The sequence below is a fragment of the Falco naumanni genome, chromosome 6 (genome assembly GCF_017639655.2).
Source record: "Falco naumanni isolate bFalNau1 chromosome 6, bFalNau1.pat, whole genome shotgun sequence".
Classification (NCBI taxonomy): domain Eukaryota; kingdom Metazoa; phylum Chordata; class Aves; order Falconiformes; family Falconidae; genus Falco; species Falco naumanni.
In genome coordinates, this window is record NC_054059.1 from 58,209,798 (window position 1) to 58,224,424 (window position 14,627).

Sequence of the window (14,627 nt, forward strand, 5' to 3'; positions counted from 1 at the left end):
TCCTTCCCAACTTCTTAGTGGAGGAAATGGAACATAGTAAAACCATTTTATCATCATGAATCTACAACAGACTTTCTAAGCATTATTTTTTCTTCTTATTGCCCCCTCCCTCCAACAACTCTATTTCCTTCTGATAAATACCTTTTTATAATTTCAGTATTTTTTAAAAGATAATTTTTACCATAAGTTCATATAATTCAAGACAAATTTAGAAAAGTAGCTTATTCTTGGCATCTGACTTCCAACAGATGGACAAAAGTGGGAGCAATGTTAGTAAGAAAAAACAAGTCCTTTAGAAAACCTAGATCATGAAAGGTAAAATTCCATTATCTTCTGTGAAAGGAAGTAATCCTAGAAGAAGATATAAAGCCTAGAGTATCCATTTTGAAGCTATCCGAAGATGGTAAAATGAATAATACTTCTAAATATCATACCTCCCACCACACACTGAAGGGCTGAACAGAGGTCCCAGAGCTGCTCCACCAAGCTTGTTTGATGGTTTAGTCCATCAAGATACCCACCTCAGAGGAATTACCAACTTACATTAACAGGATATGTTAGTTCAAGTTGGATACCACTAAATGCTGTCAAAACGCTTTAAGTCCCAACCTAGCCACCATGCACCTCTGTGTACCACACTCAGTGCTTCCATCTTCATGAATTGCTGCAAACAGGGCCCATTTGAGCCCTGGACTTTGAAGGTACAAATACCACAAGTTGTCTAACTTAACTTCAGATGAATTGTCTTCTTCAGGAAGTTAGATTTCTTTAAATGGTTGAAAACTCCTAGCTGGTTTTGCTGGAAAACCAAACTCATGCTGACAACAACGTAAGATGCATTTCTGCAGAAGTGTGAAGGGAGATGGGGGGTGTGTGTGTGCGTGTGTGAACAGCAAGTTAAAAAACTCAGAAATGAGATCAGAGTTAAAATAGGCATGCCGGATTTGTAAAAAGATAACTTCTTCACTAACATAACATTTTTCAGCTTTATGAGCAAACTAGTGTTGGTTACTTTGGCTTAACATGCCTGTCTGTGGGAGTCCATGGAACAGAAATTCCCATATTGCTCTATGGAGGGGAACAAACAACTTTCCTTTGTTACAAGCAATAAGGCACTTACATGTTTAAAATTCCTCATTATACAAAACACCGAATACTGAAATTCAAGCATCGATTATATGAGTATTGCCTACCTCCAGTTCTTAAGACTTCTTAGTCATCAAATAAATATACTACAGAAAGCTCTAATCACTGGTGCATCTAGTTTTTATATAGCGCAAACATGGAGTGAGCAATTGCTTTCTTAATGAATCCACAGCGTTTTGGCCAGCGCTCTAGTTGTGCCAGAAGCCTGTACACTTAAAAAAGGATGCGATCTGTCATCTCACTACCCTTACCTCCTGCCATTCAAATTAACCCTATATTAAAGGGAATTCTTCACCTTAAGATGTATAAAAGAAAAAAGATGGGGGCAGGGGAAGATCTCTCATTGAATTGTCATGGAATTCAGATAAAAGTTCAGCTTGGACAACCTCCTCAGAGATCATGTTTTCTTTTTTCCAGCACCTATTATTCTTGTCACTACCACAGTCACAAGAATTAACAAATACCTTAAAAAGTTACTTGGACTCAGATGGTTAGTTACATAACAAAGACCACTGTGCTGTTTAACTGCATTTTAAAAAAAATATGCAAAATTAAAAGCCCTGAAGAAAATACAAAATGCTGAAATCTGTGTTAAGTAATTTAAATACAAAAGAATTAATTTTTGCTGGTATAGCTCAGCAAAGCATTACTGAAACAACTTCTTATGAGATCACATTTTCCAGTCCAAATTCATCTTCAGTCATTTTTGCAACTCAAGTTTCAAATTATGAAATTTGGAAGGAAAAAGGAGAGCATTTATAAATAAAAATGTATAACAAATGGAAATATGGTAAACATTTTATTATGAGATGGTAAACAGTGAAATGTAAATCTACCCCTTTCCTTGCAATTTCTGGACATACAACAGCAGACCGTAAATTGGACTGAAGAAACTCTTAAGAGCACATTTTTAATGCAAAAAGATAGTCCATGACTAAAGACTGAAACCATCTGCTTACCCAGAGCTTGCATAACGCATGAAAATGTTTCTTGACTGCATCAGCACTTTAACAGGACAGGTTTAAAATATCTGAACAGCTTGTTAGGATTCTGTAAGCAGATTTTCCTTCTAAAAATGAGGTAAACGTGGCATCCTGTTAGTAACATCATGCTCAGTGACAGTAGTATAAAATTTCAACAATACTGGTTTTAGTCTGACAAGTTTTCAACAAGATGAACACTGAATGGGGTTAGCATGCAACTGTGTTTAAGCAGGTATGTGCAAAATCCATGTTTATGCTAAAAATAAACAATTCAAATATTTTTACGCAATAAATTTCTCCTTTTATCCATCCAGAACACCTCAGATTAATTTTTCAAGTTTTGATAAACCAAATAAGCTCCAAAAAAGTTTTTCTTTTGCACAATATGCATTTTTTAATAAACTAATTGCTATTATAATGACTTTTTTTAAAAAAACCCCATATACTTAGAAATAAACAGCTGGAATTACGCTTAGAAATGTTTTTTTTTTTTTACTAGGGAGTAAGTAATTAAAGCTTATAAGACATTTTTACCTTTGAAATCAGAGCACGCACTCTAAGATCAATTTTCATTTTCCTACCTTATGGTACTTCACTGTCAGGCTAAGAGTGATTAATTGCCTAATAAGAGCACTCCATTCCTTAGTGGACAGAGAACATATAGATCCTGAGCCCATATGCACAGAAAAATAAGTATCAGCCAGGAAGATGCAGTCCTATGCAACTGCAACAAGTTGCATTTGTTAGTTTTAGGATAGAAGTTTGAGTGTGGTGTTGTGTTATAGCTTGAGCAGTACTTAAGTGAAAACACTGCTAGTCTTGCAGCTGAATCAAGGCTCAGCTCGTTTTTCATGTAACAGTAGCAGGAGGCTATCAAATATATCAGCAATATAACTTTTTAAATGTTGTGTGCCCTATTCTTCAAGTTTATGTGTTAAGCCTGAAAAATAATGAACAGCTGTAATTCCAAATCTTACACTGTGCTACTTACTATCTGTTACAATGAAGAAAGCAGAATTCTAAGAGATTTTAGTCAACACTGTCTATGGATGTTGTTTCTAACTTTATTAGTGACTCAAAGCATTAAGAAGTCTCTTTATTATATTAAAAAACTAGTATTCCTTCCCCTGATAATTTGCTTTAATAAAAACATCATTTTGAAATTCTCCCCTACTCCCTGCCCTCTCCTGCATGTACTAAACAGCACTAGCTTCACTGTGCAAGTGAGAGGACTGGCTCCATAGTGTTTTGCACTTCTTCAAAGTGAACCGGATTTTCAAGTTGCTACCCAACGGCTACCAACACACTTCCAGATATTTTTATCTAAATATTTGTGACCAAATTCCATACTGGCATAAAAATGCATACAACTTCTCTGATTTGATGGGGCTATGACCGGTATCAGGAATAAAACTGACCCACCGCAACTATAAGGCTGCAACGTTACAAGAAACTAAGAAATTATCTCTCTAGTAAGTTTCCTCAGGAAGGATTCTTTCCATCAGCAAAATCAGAGATGTAATGTAGATTGTAACAGTAATCCATGGCTCTTATCCACAACTTGGACCTACACAATTTTCACATGAAGAATTATGAACGGTGCAAGGGTTGCTTAAGAGACAAACCACCACAACTAATTAAAAAAAAAATCTCAATCTGCATGGCAAACTATTTGGCCACTGAATATTAAGCAGCTTCTCAGATCTAACTAGTAGGAAAAACCATTCCACCACTGACGAATTTGTATCCTCTGACAGCATTACTGCCCTATCTTACACACCACCTAACATCACACAAGCAAAGGCAGTCTTTGGAAGAGCAGAAAGCCCTTTGGCTGAAAAGAATACCCGACGGTGATCCAAAATGCCTTCTAGTTAAATTGGCAATAGTCCCTGCAAATTAATATTTTTAATGAAATGAAACTTCATGTTGATCAAACTTTCCGAACCAATAAATAGACGTAAATTAAAAAATCCCTAACATACCAGGAAGAGTTATGAAGTCAGAATTAGTTACATCAAAACCTAACACAAAATCCTCCCTTACTTACACATCTGCGCTGCCCCAAAGATAACAGATCACTCAGTGCACTGTATTTTAATGAACATTTAAAAGATATAAATATACACAGGTGGGGAGAACTGAAAACTAACAGACTTCGATGTACAGTACTAAAACCGATGGGTCACAGCAACAGCACAAGGCTACTCTGAACTGCACTTCTGCCTCTTGCTTTTATTCCTACTCAGCTTCTTGTTCTCCCTGGCTAACAGACTGACACAAGGAAAAGCACAATTATTTTCCAGTCACAAGCTCCTGGATAAGCTCTGCAAATACAGCTAACTATGCTCTGAGATGCCGCAGCAGTCAGAATCATCCTGTCCCTGACATGGTTGAGCCGCCCTGAAACTTGACCCAATTAATGAAACACAACAAAATACTCTTTGTGAATAAAGTAGAGAAAGGGAAAGCCACCCCCTCCGGACTGGCCCATCCATCCAGCCCTCCCCAGCAGAAGCAGGATGGGGCACACACAGCAGGGCACCGCGGGGAGGGCGACAGCTGCACGCCTGCCCCGAGGCCCGAGGGCACGGGCAAATCTGTTTCCAGGCAAGCCTGCAAAAGGCAGCTAGCGAAGAATGGATTTAAGCATTTCCTAGCCTGAATATAGGTATCTGTGAGTAACAACCTTGCCCAAGGATAAATACCCTTAAATATTAAATATGGTGAAAGCAAACCTGATGATCAACTATGATCAGCATACAGTAGCGTGAAATCTGCCTTAGCAGGTTAATTCAGCTGCCTCATGAAGTTTTCTACTAATAAAGATGGAGTAGGACAGTCTGACAGTTTCTTTAGAGTACAGTTACAAAACCCAAAACACGTTTACATAGTAAAAACATCTCTGAATCTCCTTAACAAAGTTCATTCCATTTCTTTCACACTGATAAATTAATGCTTGTAAAACAAATTACATGACTTTGATGTAAGATTTCCTGTGATATGAGAGGAGTAGTTTAAAAGCTAACATTTTATTGAATTAAGTTTGGTACTAAACTACTTAAAATTTTTCAGTTGGTTATATTGCATATTGATGAAAAATTGTATTTTTGTACTATTAAAGGGAGAATATTTTTATATGGATGGAAAAAGACTTCCATATCCCTACTCTGCCTGGCTCCTGAAATCTCCTGTTTTACAGAAAAACAAAACCAAACATTACTGTCATTCTTTTTTTTTTTCCCAACAGAGAAAGCAAGATTAGAGTCTCTCATCTTTACAAGTTCAAAGATGCCTCTTTTTGCTAAGTGTAGAAAGTGAAGAACCATTTCCCTTTGATTTAATCTGTTCTGATAAAATCAAAATGGCCTAGATGAAGTGACAATGTAGGAGCTGTGTGTTCCTTTCCTCCACCCACAATGACATGCTTTCTGTATATAAATAAGTGCAGATATATTATCTTCCCTTTTATGCTCTTTATCTACCATCTTAATTCCACGTCTTACTGAACTCCCATCAGAAACTGAAAATGGCAAACAGCAGAGTGAAAACAACTACAAAGACTGTAAGAATACCTCACACATTTATAAAGAACCAGGAGAAAAAAGGAAATTAATCCACTGTAGAGTTAATTACAGATAATCTCAAGTACTAAAATATTCTCAAGTGAAATAGTTTGACACCATATTACAGACTGCATTGCAAACCCAAATCTATCTATCCATATATATCTCGCTCTCTGAGGTCTGAAGGTTTTTCTAAATAATACAAAAATATCTTCATTATTTAACATTTAAAGAGAGGAATAAAAATCCCTGAGTAAGCCAAAGACAACTGATATGTATAGCCTCAGAAAACACTCAAAACCAAGACCAATTTTAAGGCAGCTTCCAACCTCAGACAGAACAAAATAGAAAACTGCTGTGTCACAGAAAAAGAAATCTAATTAACAGGTGGATTTGCATTGACAATAGGCTTTGAACTTTACTTCTACATGTCACTGCTTCCCCACTTAATTTGCAAATCGTAGAAAGGTACTATTTCTACCATTAGGACAACTGGGTCAACATGCCCTTGAATTTAAATGGAAATATTAAGTACTTGTTGACTACTATGGTGTGCTTGTACACAGTTTCAACAAGAGAAAAAAAAACCAACAAAAACCCAAACCCAGAAGCTGACACAAAACAAGCATGCTAGACAGCTATGGTAAGTTGACACCTGTGTTGCCAGGTAAAGAAAATTCATCCGTTTCTTCCACAAGAAATCAGTCTTCTTGAAGTCAAAGTGAGTATCTTACAACAGTATTATGTTGGTGGGGCAGAATACTATTTACTTAAAAATTACAACTAAATTCAGATGTAATAATTTTCAAATGAAGTGGTGCAAAGTACATCCTCTCAAATGCTATGATATCTGGGGGCCTACATTTTGAAGTCTGTAGACTCTTTAGGACATTACCCATCTCCCTGCTTTCCCCTCTCCTCATATATATACAAACATATATATATATATATCTTCAAACACACACACCGAAAAAAAAGTACCTTCACAGTATAAATCCAATCTTCTTAAGATCAGCTTGTATTTTTAAAGTATATATATATTTCTCTTATTCAGTTCCTTTATGGTTTCAGTGTTCTACTTACACATTTGTTTTATTCTTATTTTTCTTTTAAATTATATTTGTACAATAAATTTGGATTATAACTGAAAGTGAAAATACGCTGTAGCCAATTCCTAATGCTGAATTACATTGCTCTTGTGGCAACGTGCTGAGAAAGACGTCCGGTAGCAAACAGTGGTACTCTGAAGTTAGGAAAAAAAGAGCAAGGATAGCTATTCTCTTCAGATCTGTAATGCAGCAGGAAGAGAAACACTAGAAGCAGAGAGTAAGAATGAAATGGTCTCCTAAGAATTCATGACCCCTCCCCTTACCCAAAATTCAGAGATTTTCCTCCCAAGACATCAGTAGATGCTCTCAGCCTTATGTAGCCTACTTAAAAAAACCCTGTGCTATTTAGGTTGGAAAAATTTCATCAAGTCAATCTTCACACAACTAGAGTGTAGCATGTGTATTATAGGCCAAGTCAGAATAGAAGAGCAGGTTTCCAGCTTCCCTGTAAATATACTTCAGGGATATCTTGGAACAGAACAGGCCACTGACACTTTTTGTTATCTAAACCCTTTAAATTTCTTCTGTACTGGGAGAATTTAAAAACGCAGTACTCTTCCAACAAATCTGTCAAACACCCCACCCCACCCCAATCAATATTAATACACTCATAAATTAAATAGCGAAGTGAAACCAATCAGTATATTTATAAGTGTCATGGAGCTTCAATACTAAGATTTCCCTCTGAGGCACTACAGTTTGGCAGTGGCAATCTACGCTCTTGCCCACTCGCAGGAGGACTCTGAAGATAACCAGCTGTCGTGCTCTGGCTCATGATGGGGTTTTGGTATGCTGAACAGAATGCTGTGTGATGGAAGTTATTTACAGAAGTAGTTTTTAATACCAAAAGTAGTATGCTCAGTACACAGTAAGACTCCAAACACTTCTAAGCATTTCCCCCTTAAAGGCCGACACTGAAGTTAAATGGAGCACATGTTAGCAGTTAAATGCTTTCTTCACAGGCCAAATCGGTAGTAGAGTTGTGGCTACAATACAGACTTTGATTGTCTAGTTCTGAAACTCAAGACTCAAAAAAATTCCTCCAAAGTAATAATTAAAAAAAAACAAACCCCAAAACATTTAAAAAGCAGCAGTCAGGGGGCCCATCTTGTTCAGAGTGCACCAGAGCAAAGAGGCTTTCTGGTCTGCAGTAGTGTTTTCAGCTGAGGGAAGATGGCAGGCAATCCCCCATTCTTCTTCCAGGGCGGTGGCTTTGATGCTGTTACCAGCACTGTATTGCTCTGTTGCACAAAGTGGGTATAGCCCTTGCAGGACCAGCTCAGTCCACGTGAGTAAAGGTCCATCCTTACCAGGGCATACCTGTCCGTGACCTTTTCCTCTGCTTTTTACAAAGGCAATAGATAGGAAACACAAATAAACCTGCCGAAAGAAAATAAGAATGAAACCATAATTAAATCCAATCGTTTGAGCATGCATTATGCTCTTTCAGTGTATGCAGAGTATTCAGATACAGCTTTCTATGTTTCAAGAGAATTTAGAGGCATTTGCACAAGCAGAAAAAACAGTAGCCTGCAACAGTTTCTTTAGTAATGAGTCAAGCTATGCTTCCCATTTACAACAAGTTCCTGCTAACTCTACTCCCATCTCTGACAAATTAATCCCTGAACCGTGGTGTTTTGTATAAGAAACAAGCTTAAAACTTCTAAAAGCGCTTTGGCAATCCTTAGGTGTAAACCCAAGACTGATTTAACTCATTTTCAACCAGTTTCACATGCAACAGAAGCAGCGTGTTATATCTTTTTTTTAAAAGTATTTATTTTTACAAACATCCTAATCTATTGCAAAGTAATACCAAATGTTTACCCTTGCCTGGGCAGAGAACTATTTATTCTTAAAAGTCTTTTGAGAGAAAGGAAACCGTAAAAGGAAAAATACATGAATCAGATTTATTCAAGTGACAAACAGTTTGTCATAAGGTACTCTTTCAAAACTAAGCGAGAAGCATCTCCCCTGTCTCTTGCCACTAGCTGAAATGGTGAAAGATTTCCTTTTCAGACACCACTACAATAACAAAATGTAACAAAAGACTACTAGAGTAGTGGTCACCAGGGTCCCTGCTTTGCTCAATAGCCTTGTAAAAGGTGTAAAATGGTTCTCAGCTAAAATCCTGAGACTACTTTAAAATTTGTGTTGTCAGTAAATTGCTGTAATTACCTCAAAACCAAAACTTTGAAACTGTTGTTTGGTTTTTTTGTCCCCTTATCTGGCCATACCTAGGATGGAACATCAATGGAATAGTGGGTATTACTGCAATTATTGCTACTGTACTATTGCAAAGCCCTCTTCATTTTTAATATAAGCAAAAGAGTGGGTTTTTTCCCAGCATAGATTATACCAGATTGCTGAACAAAATAAACTTTACTGGCATTAAGGAATCTTTACTGCCTATATTTTTGGCATAAAAATGCCACTAAAAAGAATAAATTTTTAAGATGGATAACTAAATATAGGCATCTATCTTCAGTGAATCCAATCAGAATACTGATCTTGTTAATGTAACTGTGCTGTTATATTTCAGCTTTATTATATAAAAATAAAGGTGCCATATTCCAACAAGCCTCAGGGCTGGGCACACACTGCAAGTTTTCAATGCACTAAGTAGTTTGGTGAAGAGTTGTGAAGAGCATGATCCCCAGCTGACATACTACTGCCAACATAAATAGTGGATATGCACTTACATGAGCAAAATCATACATTTCTTTATTATGGCTTATTTCATTTCTGCAGGAGAATTAAACTGAGCCAGGCAAAGAGCAGATTTTCTAGTATAACGACATCCCCGTTAACACAACTGTGTTAACAGAGCTTTGATACTATATGAAATGAGTTCACAGAACTGGTTTTTGTGATGTAATTCAATCTGGCAGCCTATGCACTGAATAAGATTGAGACTGACTCATCACAATTTGCTGCTTTTTTGTTGCTGTTGCATCTTCAAGCTGGAAGGCTTTTGGGACTATGCCTAGTGCCTCAAAAATCTTACCATGCACATGGGCCAACATCTTAAAATTGTGATCCATGCTTAAAGGGTGGGCCCAAGTCAGCCAGGCCCCAAGACTATGTTTAAATTACTTGGGCCTTTTTACTAGTTTAACTATGTTAGTTAAAGTTTTTTGGTTCAGAAAACCAAATAATCGGGGGAAAAACTAATTAATAAGCATAAAATGCAAGTAGGAGAAAAAAAAGATTCTAAAGACAATTTTTTTTAAAAAAAGTCACATGCTTCATACTAAAACACTATCTATGAAAACTGCACTTTGTGTCCACTTCTCTGCAATGAAAATACTGAGATGTCACAAAAAGTCACTGCAACATCAGTGTAAGACTCACCCACATATATCAGTCTTACCTATTACAACAGCTATGGCTCCCAGTGCCAGTCCCAGAACCAGTATTAGGGGTGTAATGAGTAGTTTTCCAGCTGAAATGCAAAATTCATTAAATCAAAGTGAGCACTTTATTTTTCCCTTTCCAACCATCTATAAATATCCCGATACCAGACTCCGAAAAACTGGTACATTTTTTTTAATCTTTACCAGGATTCCTATTTGTACATTCATCCTACAAACCCAGCTAGGAGCTATCGCCACTCAGCCAGCTCTTGCACTCATTTCTCTCTGCCCTCTTCACCCACCACAAATCTCCAAGCACAGCTCATTTTATACATTAACAGTTAGCCTGCATTTACTTCTGTTTCCATTCTGAAATCCATCAGGCATCGGCAGGAACACGATAGCTATAAAGCTACTATCATTTGGCTTCTCTGGAATCCTACTGCACAGCAACGACCTTGGAAAGATGCCAGGCAAACCAGCATCTTGAAGAGTTTTAGGTCAGCTCAAGGTGATGAGACCATCTCCTCTAAATATGCTTCTGCTTGCTTTAAAAGGCAAAGGTGAAGTCCTCATGTACAGCTGTGATTTAGGTCTAAATCAAACCACAGCCAAGTCTATTTTGGATCAACATTTAAAAGGATACGTTGCCACTCTTACGTGAGCAAAGTAGTGAGGTGGTACCAGCTAGAGCATAAAACTAAGAACAAATGAAGTGTGCTCATATTCTTTACTTGCGATGAGTTCATGATCTGAGGAAATGCATGGAGGGAAGGCAGAGCTCCTTCTGAAACACTGAAGTGGAAATCTGCACTTTCAATCCAAGTTATCTTTCTTGTGTTGCACGCTTTCAACTGAACAGCAGAATCTCCCTGGCTGTGTTGGCTCAGTGGTTGGATCAGAGATGTCACTTGTCTTAACTGTCTGAAAATGCAGCAGGGCAGGCATTTTTACTGGTACACCAGTAGTCTGATCAGGGATTTGAAATAAAGCAATTGCCTAAGCTAAGCATGTGTTTGAAAGATCACCTCTAGAAAGGGAAGAAAAGAGAGTTTGTTACCTCTCTCTTCCCTGCTTTTCCCTCTCTCAAATCACTTGCATCAGATTTCAGTAAATGCATTACTTCATTCAGTAATGATGCAAACCTCTCCATAACCTGAGCCACTAATTTGGGCAGTGTGAAGGAAAAATGAGATATTTTGGAAATATTTACAGCAGTTAAATGAATTGGTCCTTTTCATGCTGTTTTGATAGCTTTTACATTTCATAGGAGTGTTGTGGGTAGGAAACATTAATTCCTAGAAGAAAAAAACTAGCAAAATTATTGGTATTACTGTAGTTGTTAGGCATCCTAATGGTAGACCTTCTTACGACTCCACTGTGCTGCATTCTATATGCACAGACGTTGTCAAATAAATTATTCAAGTGTAGACAGGAGAAGGAATGTAGCATTGGAAAACCTCAAGAAAACTCTGAAAATGAGCAATTAAAAACATGTAAAAAAAATTACCAGAGCCTTTAACCATTTCAAAGTAAACCTTATAACAGGTTGTTTTAAAGTATGAACTATCTTTATTAATAGCTAATTAAAATGCTAGAAAATTATGACATTTTGTACCAAAATTATTAAAAACAAACCACTGAACTGGTGACTAAGTACACAGAAACAGAGTCTGCAGAAAGGGCTAAGATAGCTTTTGACTGGAATAGTTTCTTTGCAGCCACAAAGAATGGTTCCTAAGCTAATTCAGTTTAAGAATTTGTTTACTTGCATTTGACAAACTACTCAGAGCTGAAATAAAGCCTGAGTGTCTTTTTCCTTTCACCTTTGAGTATGCAGTTATGAGTATTGTGTAGTTCCAAGATCTTACAGGATAACATGACCTTTCATCACCATAGGACGGTATCTTCTTTTGGTTATCAGTGCATTCTTTCTAAAGATTAAACTTTAAAAAAACAAAACAAAATACTTTTTCTCCTTATATATCTACCATATTTAAATCCTTTATCTTTTTTTTACCTCTGTAAACTGAAATTAAGGAACAAGTTAATACAAGGTGAACAAGAGCTGCACAAGGTTCCATCAGTAAGAGTACAAACAGCAGCAATCACTGCAAAGCAGCGGATACGTACCTTTTACTCCAATCATTTTTATCAGCATTGTATGAAACAATTATAAAATGTTCCATTTTACACATCTGAATTGAACATTACTTTCTATCAGATTCCAGTTTGACACACACAGTTTGTTATAGTGTGAAGGATTATGAGGCTCTTAATCCTAGAGGGAACTGTGACAACAAGAAATGCTGCTGAGATTAAGGATGTTTATTGCAGGCACTAAACTTCCCAACCCACCATACTATGTCAGTTAACTCCAAGACTACTAGCAGAGAGAGCAAATGTAAAACATGCCTCAGAGCTGAATAAAATCTTGGATCATTAGTATATGTGGTGAACTCAGCAGTAGGTTGAGGGTCAGTTTGATAATGTTCAAAGCTAGCTTTTAAGGACAAATTAAAAAGAAATGGTTGTAAATAGAACAAGCCTCAAAAGGGAACCTTTTCACACACAGTTCTACTCAAATTAATGGTGAACAATTTCTCTACTGGATTACTCAACATGAAGTAGTAATGCGATAACTGTATTTGTAGGTGTCTCAGAGGGGTTGCATTACCTGTGACACACAGAATGATTTTTTCCTGCAAAATGAGAAAATACTTAGGGAAATACAAGGGAATATCTTTCCCTTGTATAACTGGGTTTGTTGCAGGTTTTAGGGTAATATACACAAACCCACTTAAATCCTTAGAGAATTCTTTGCCATGTAAAAACTTAACAGACGAGTTTCCAATTTGATCACTAGCATGAGAGAAATAAAGTTCTGTCTTCTAAGTCTAAATATCATTCTAATGTTTAAACAACAGAGCCACTAGAAGTATCTACTTACAAATCAAAACAGTTATATCTATGCAGAGTCAAGTTCTAATATAATCCATTTTAAAAGTGTCTTATCAAGTATGTATAGGTGACTTCTTACAAGTCACAACAGACTTAATAAAGTTGCTAATGAAGGCTGGATCCTAGAAATGCAAGCTTCCTCCTGTGGTGCTCAAAGCCATGCACACAGAGTGAATCTTGCTCTCTGTCTTGGGACAGAAGTACAGGTCAGTCAGATCCGAAACATGCTGCTTTCAGAATCCTATTTGAAATGCTGTCGACCATGCAAAAAATTTGTTTTAATAGCATCATTACACGTTGTGTTCTGTTACATACCCATGAAGTACATATCAACTGATTTTGAATATAATTCACCCAACTGACTTCAAGTGGTACTTAAGCAGCACCTTAAGTACATTTAAGACAGTTCAACACATTTTTCCTTTGTGTACAATTCATCACTAACTCCAGTTATAACCAAACATTCTGCCTTCAACAACTTAGCCAATTGCCAATTCAACAACAAGCTTCATGGAGACTTAAAACCAAGTACATGGGAACTGAGTTTCTGTGGCTTAAATTCCTTCATTCTGATTTTCTGATTTTTCAGATAGTCGTGAATGTGGCACTCTGGACACAGAGGAACACGAGTACAGCACTCTGGCTATAGTATAGACATTCACCTCTCAACTGTTGTGTTGTAAATACTTGAGGCGCAGTTTTGTTGCATGTTTATTATACTTATACTCAGGCTTCATGGGGTTAAAACATATCTTTCAGTTTGGTAAACTGCCAACTAGTATAATGGCTTTGGAAGTAAAATTGCATGAAATTACTATGAGAATGAAATCTCTAAGTCTGCTGGGACTGAAGGATAAAAGCAATTTCACCTTTACTGTACTGGCCACAGTACAAAGTTTCTCTAAAAAATACGCTGGCTAAAGAAGGAAAAGAATTGTCAAATTCACAGACCACTTCTATTCCAGGTTATCTTCTCCGCCCTGTGATTTCTTACTTTTACAAAACCACTGGTTTATGAAGAAGTGTGTTTAAATTTATGCTCCCATAAATGCTTTTCCCTTATATTTATTACAGAACAGCGTGTGATTATAGGCACAAACACTTGCTTCTCAACAGAAACCAGGACAGCATGCCAGCTTGCCATGAAGCGTTTGTTCCTTTCTACACACCACACCCACCCAGATTTGGTAGAAACAAGCCAAGAAAACTTTCACTGCACAAGACTATAAAATCACATTTACTTAAATGTATTTCTTCTCCATAGCAAGAAAGTAAAGTAACAGAAGAAAACGTACCTAGCATCACCTCACTAGGCTCCCACTGACAGCCAAGATAATGTTCTCTTAATTTCCATGATTTAGCTAACTGGACAGGCAATTCACTACAGGAAACCCAACGTTTATTTCTTGCTACATTTTACTAAAATTTAGAGGCTATGCTTACTATGCTTTTAATAGTCTATGTCTCTGCTGCCATCTCCTCTTTCTAATGTCTTCTGCTGACTCTCAG

The 14,627-nt window shown here is 37.0% G+C and overlaps 1 protein-coding gene across 1 annotated transcript in view; it reads right to left on the bottom strand.

The window, feature by feature from the left end:
* Window positions 1-2,559: 2,559 nt before the first annotated feature.
* Window positions 2,560-14,627, bottom strand: part of RNF217 (ring finger protein 217) — a 63,651-nt gene continuing 51,583 nt past the window's right edge. The window contains exons 6-7 of the mRNA XM_040598257.1: window positions 10,175-10,246; window positions 2,560-8,184 (exon numbers count right to left, since the gene is read on the bottom strand). Of these exons, the coding sequence (XP_040454191.1) occupies window positions 8,111-8,184; window positions 10,175-10,246 (146 nt within the window). The 3' untranslated portion in view covers window positions 2,560-8,110. The remainder of the gene's footprint in view (window positions 8,185-10,174; window positions 10,247-14,627) is intronic.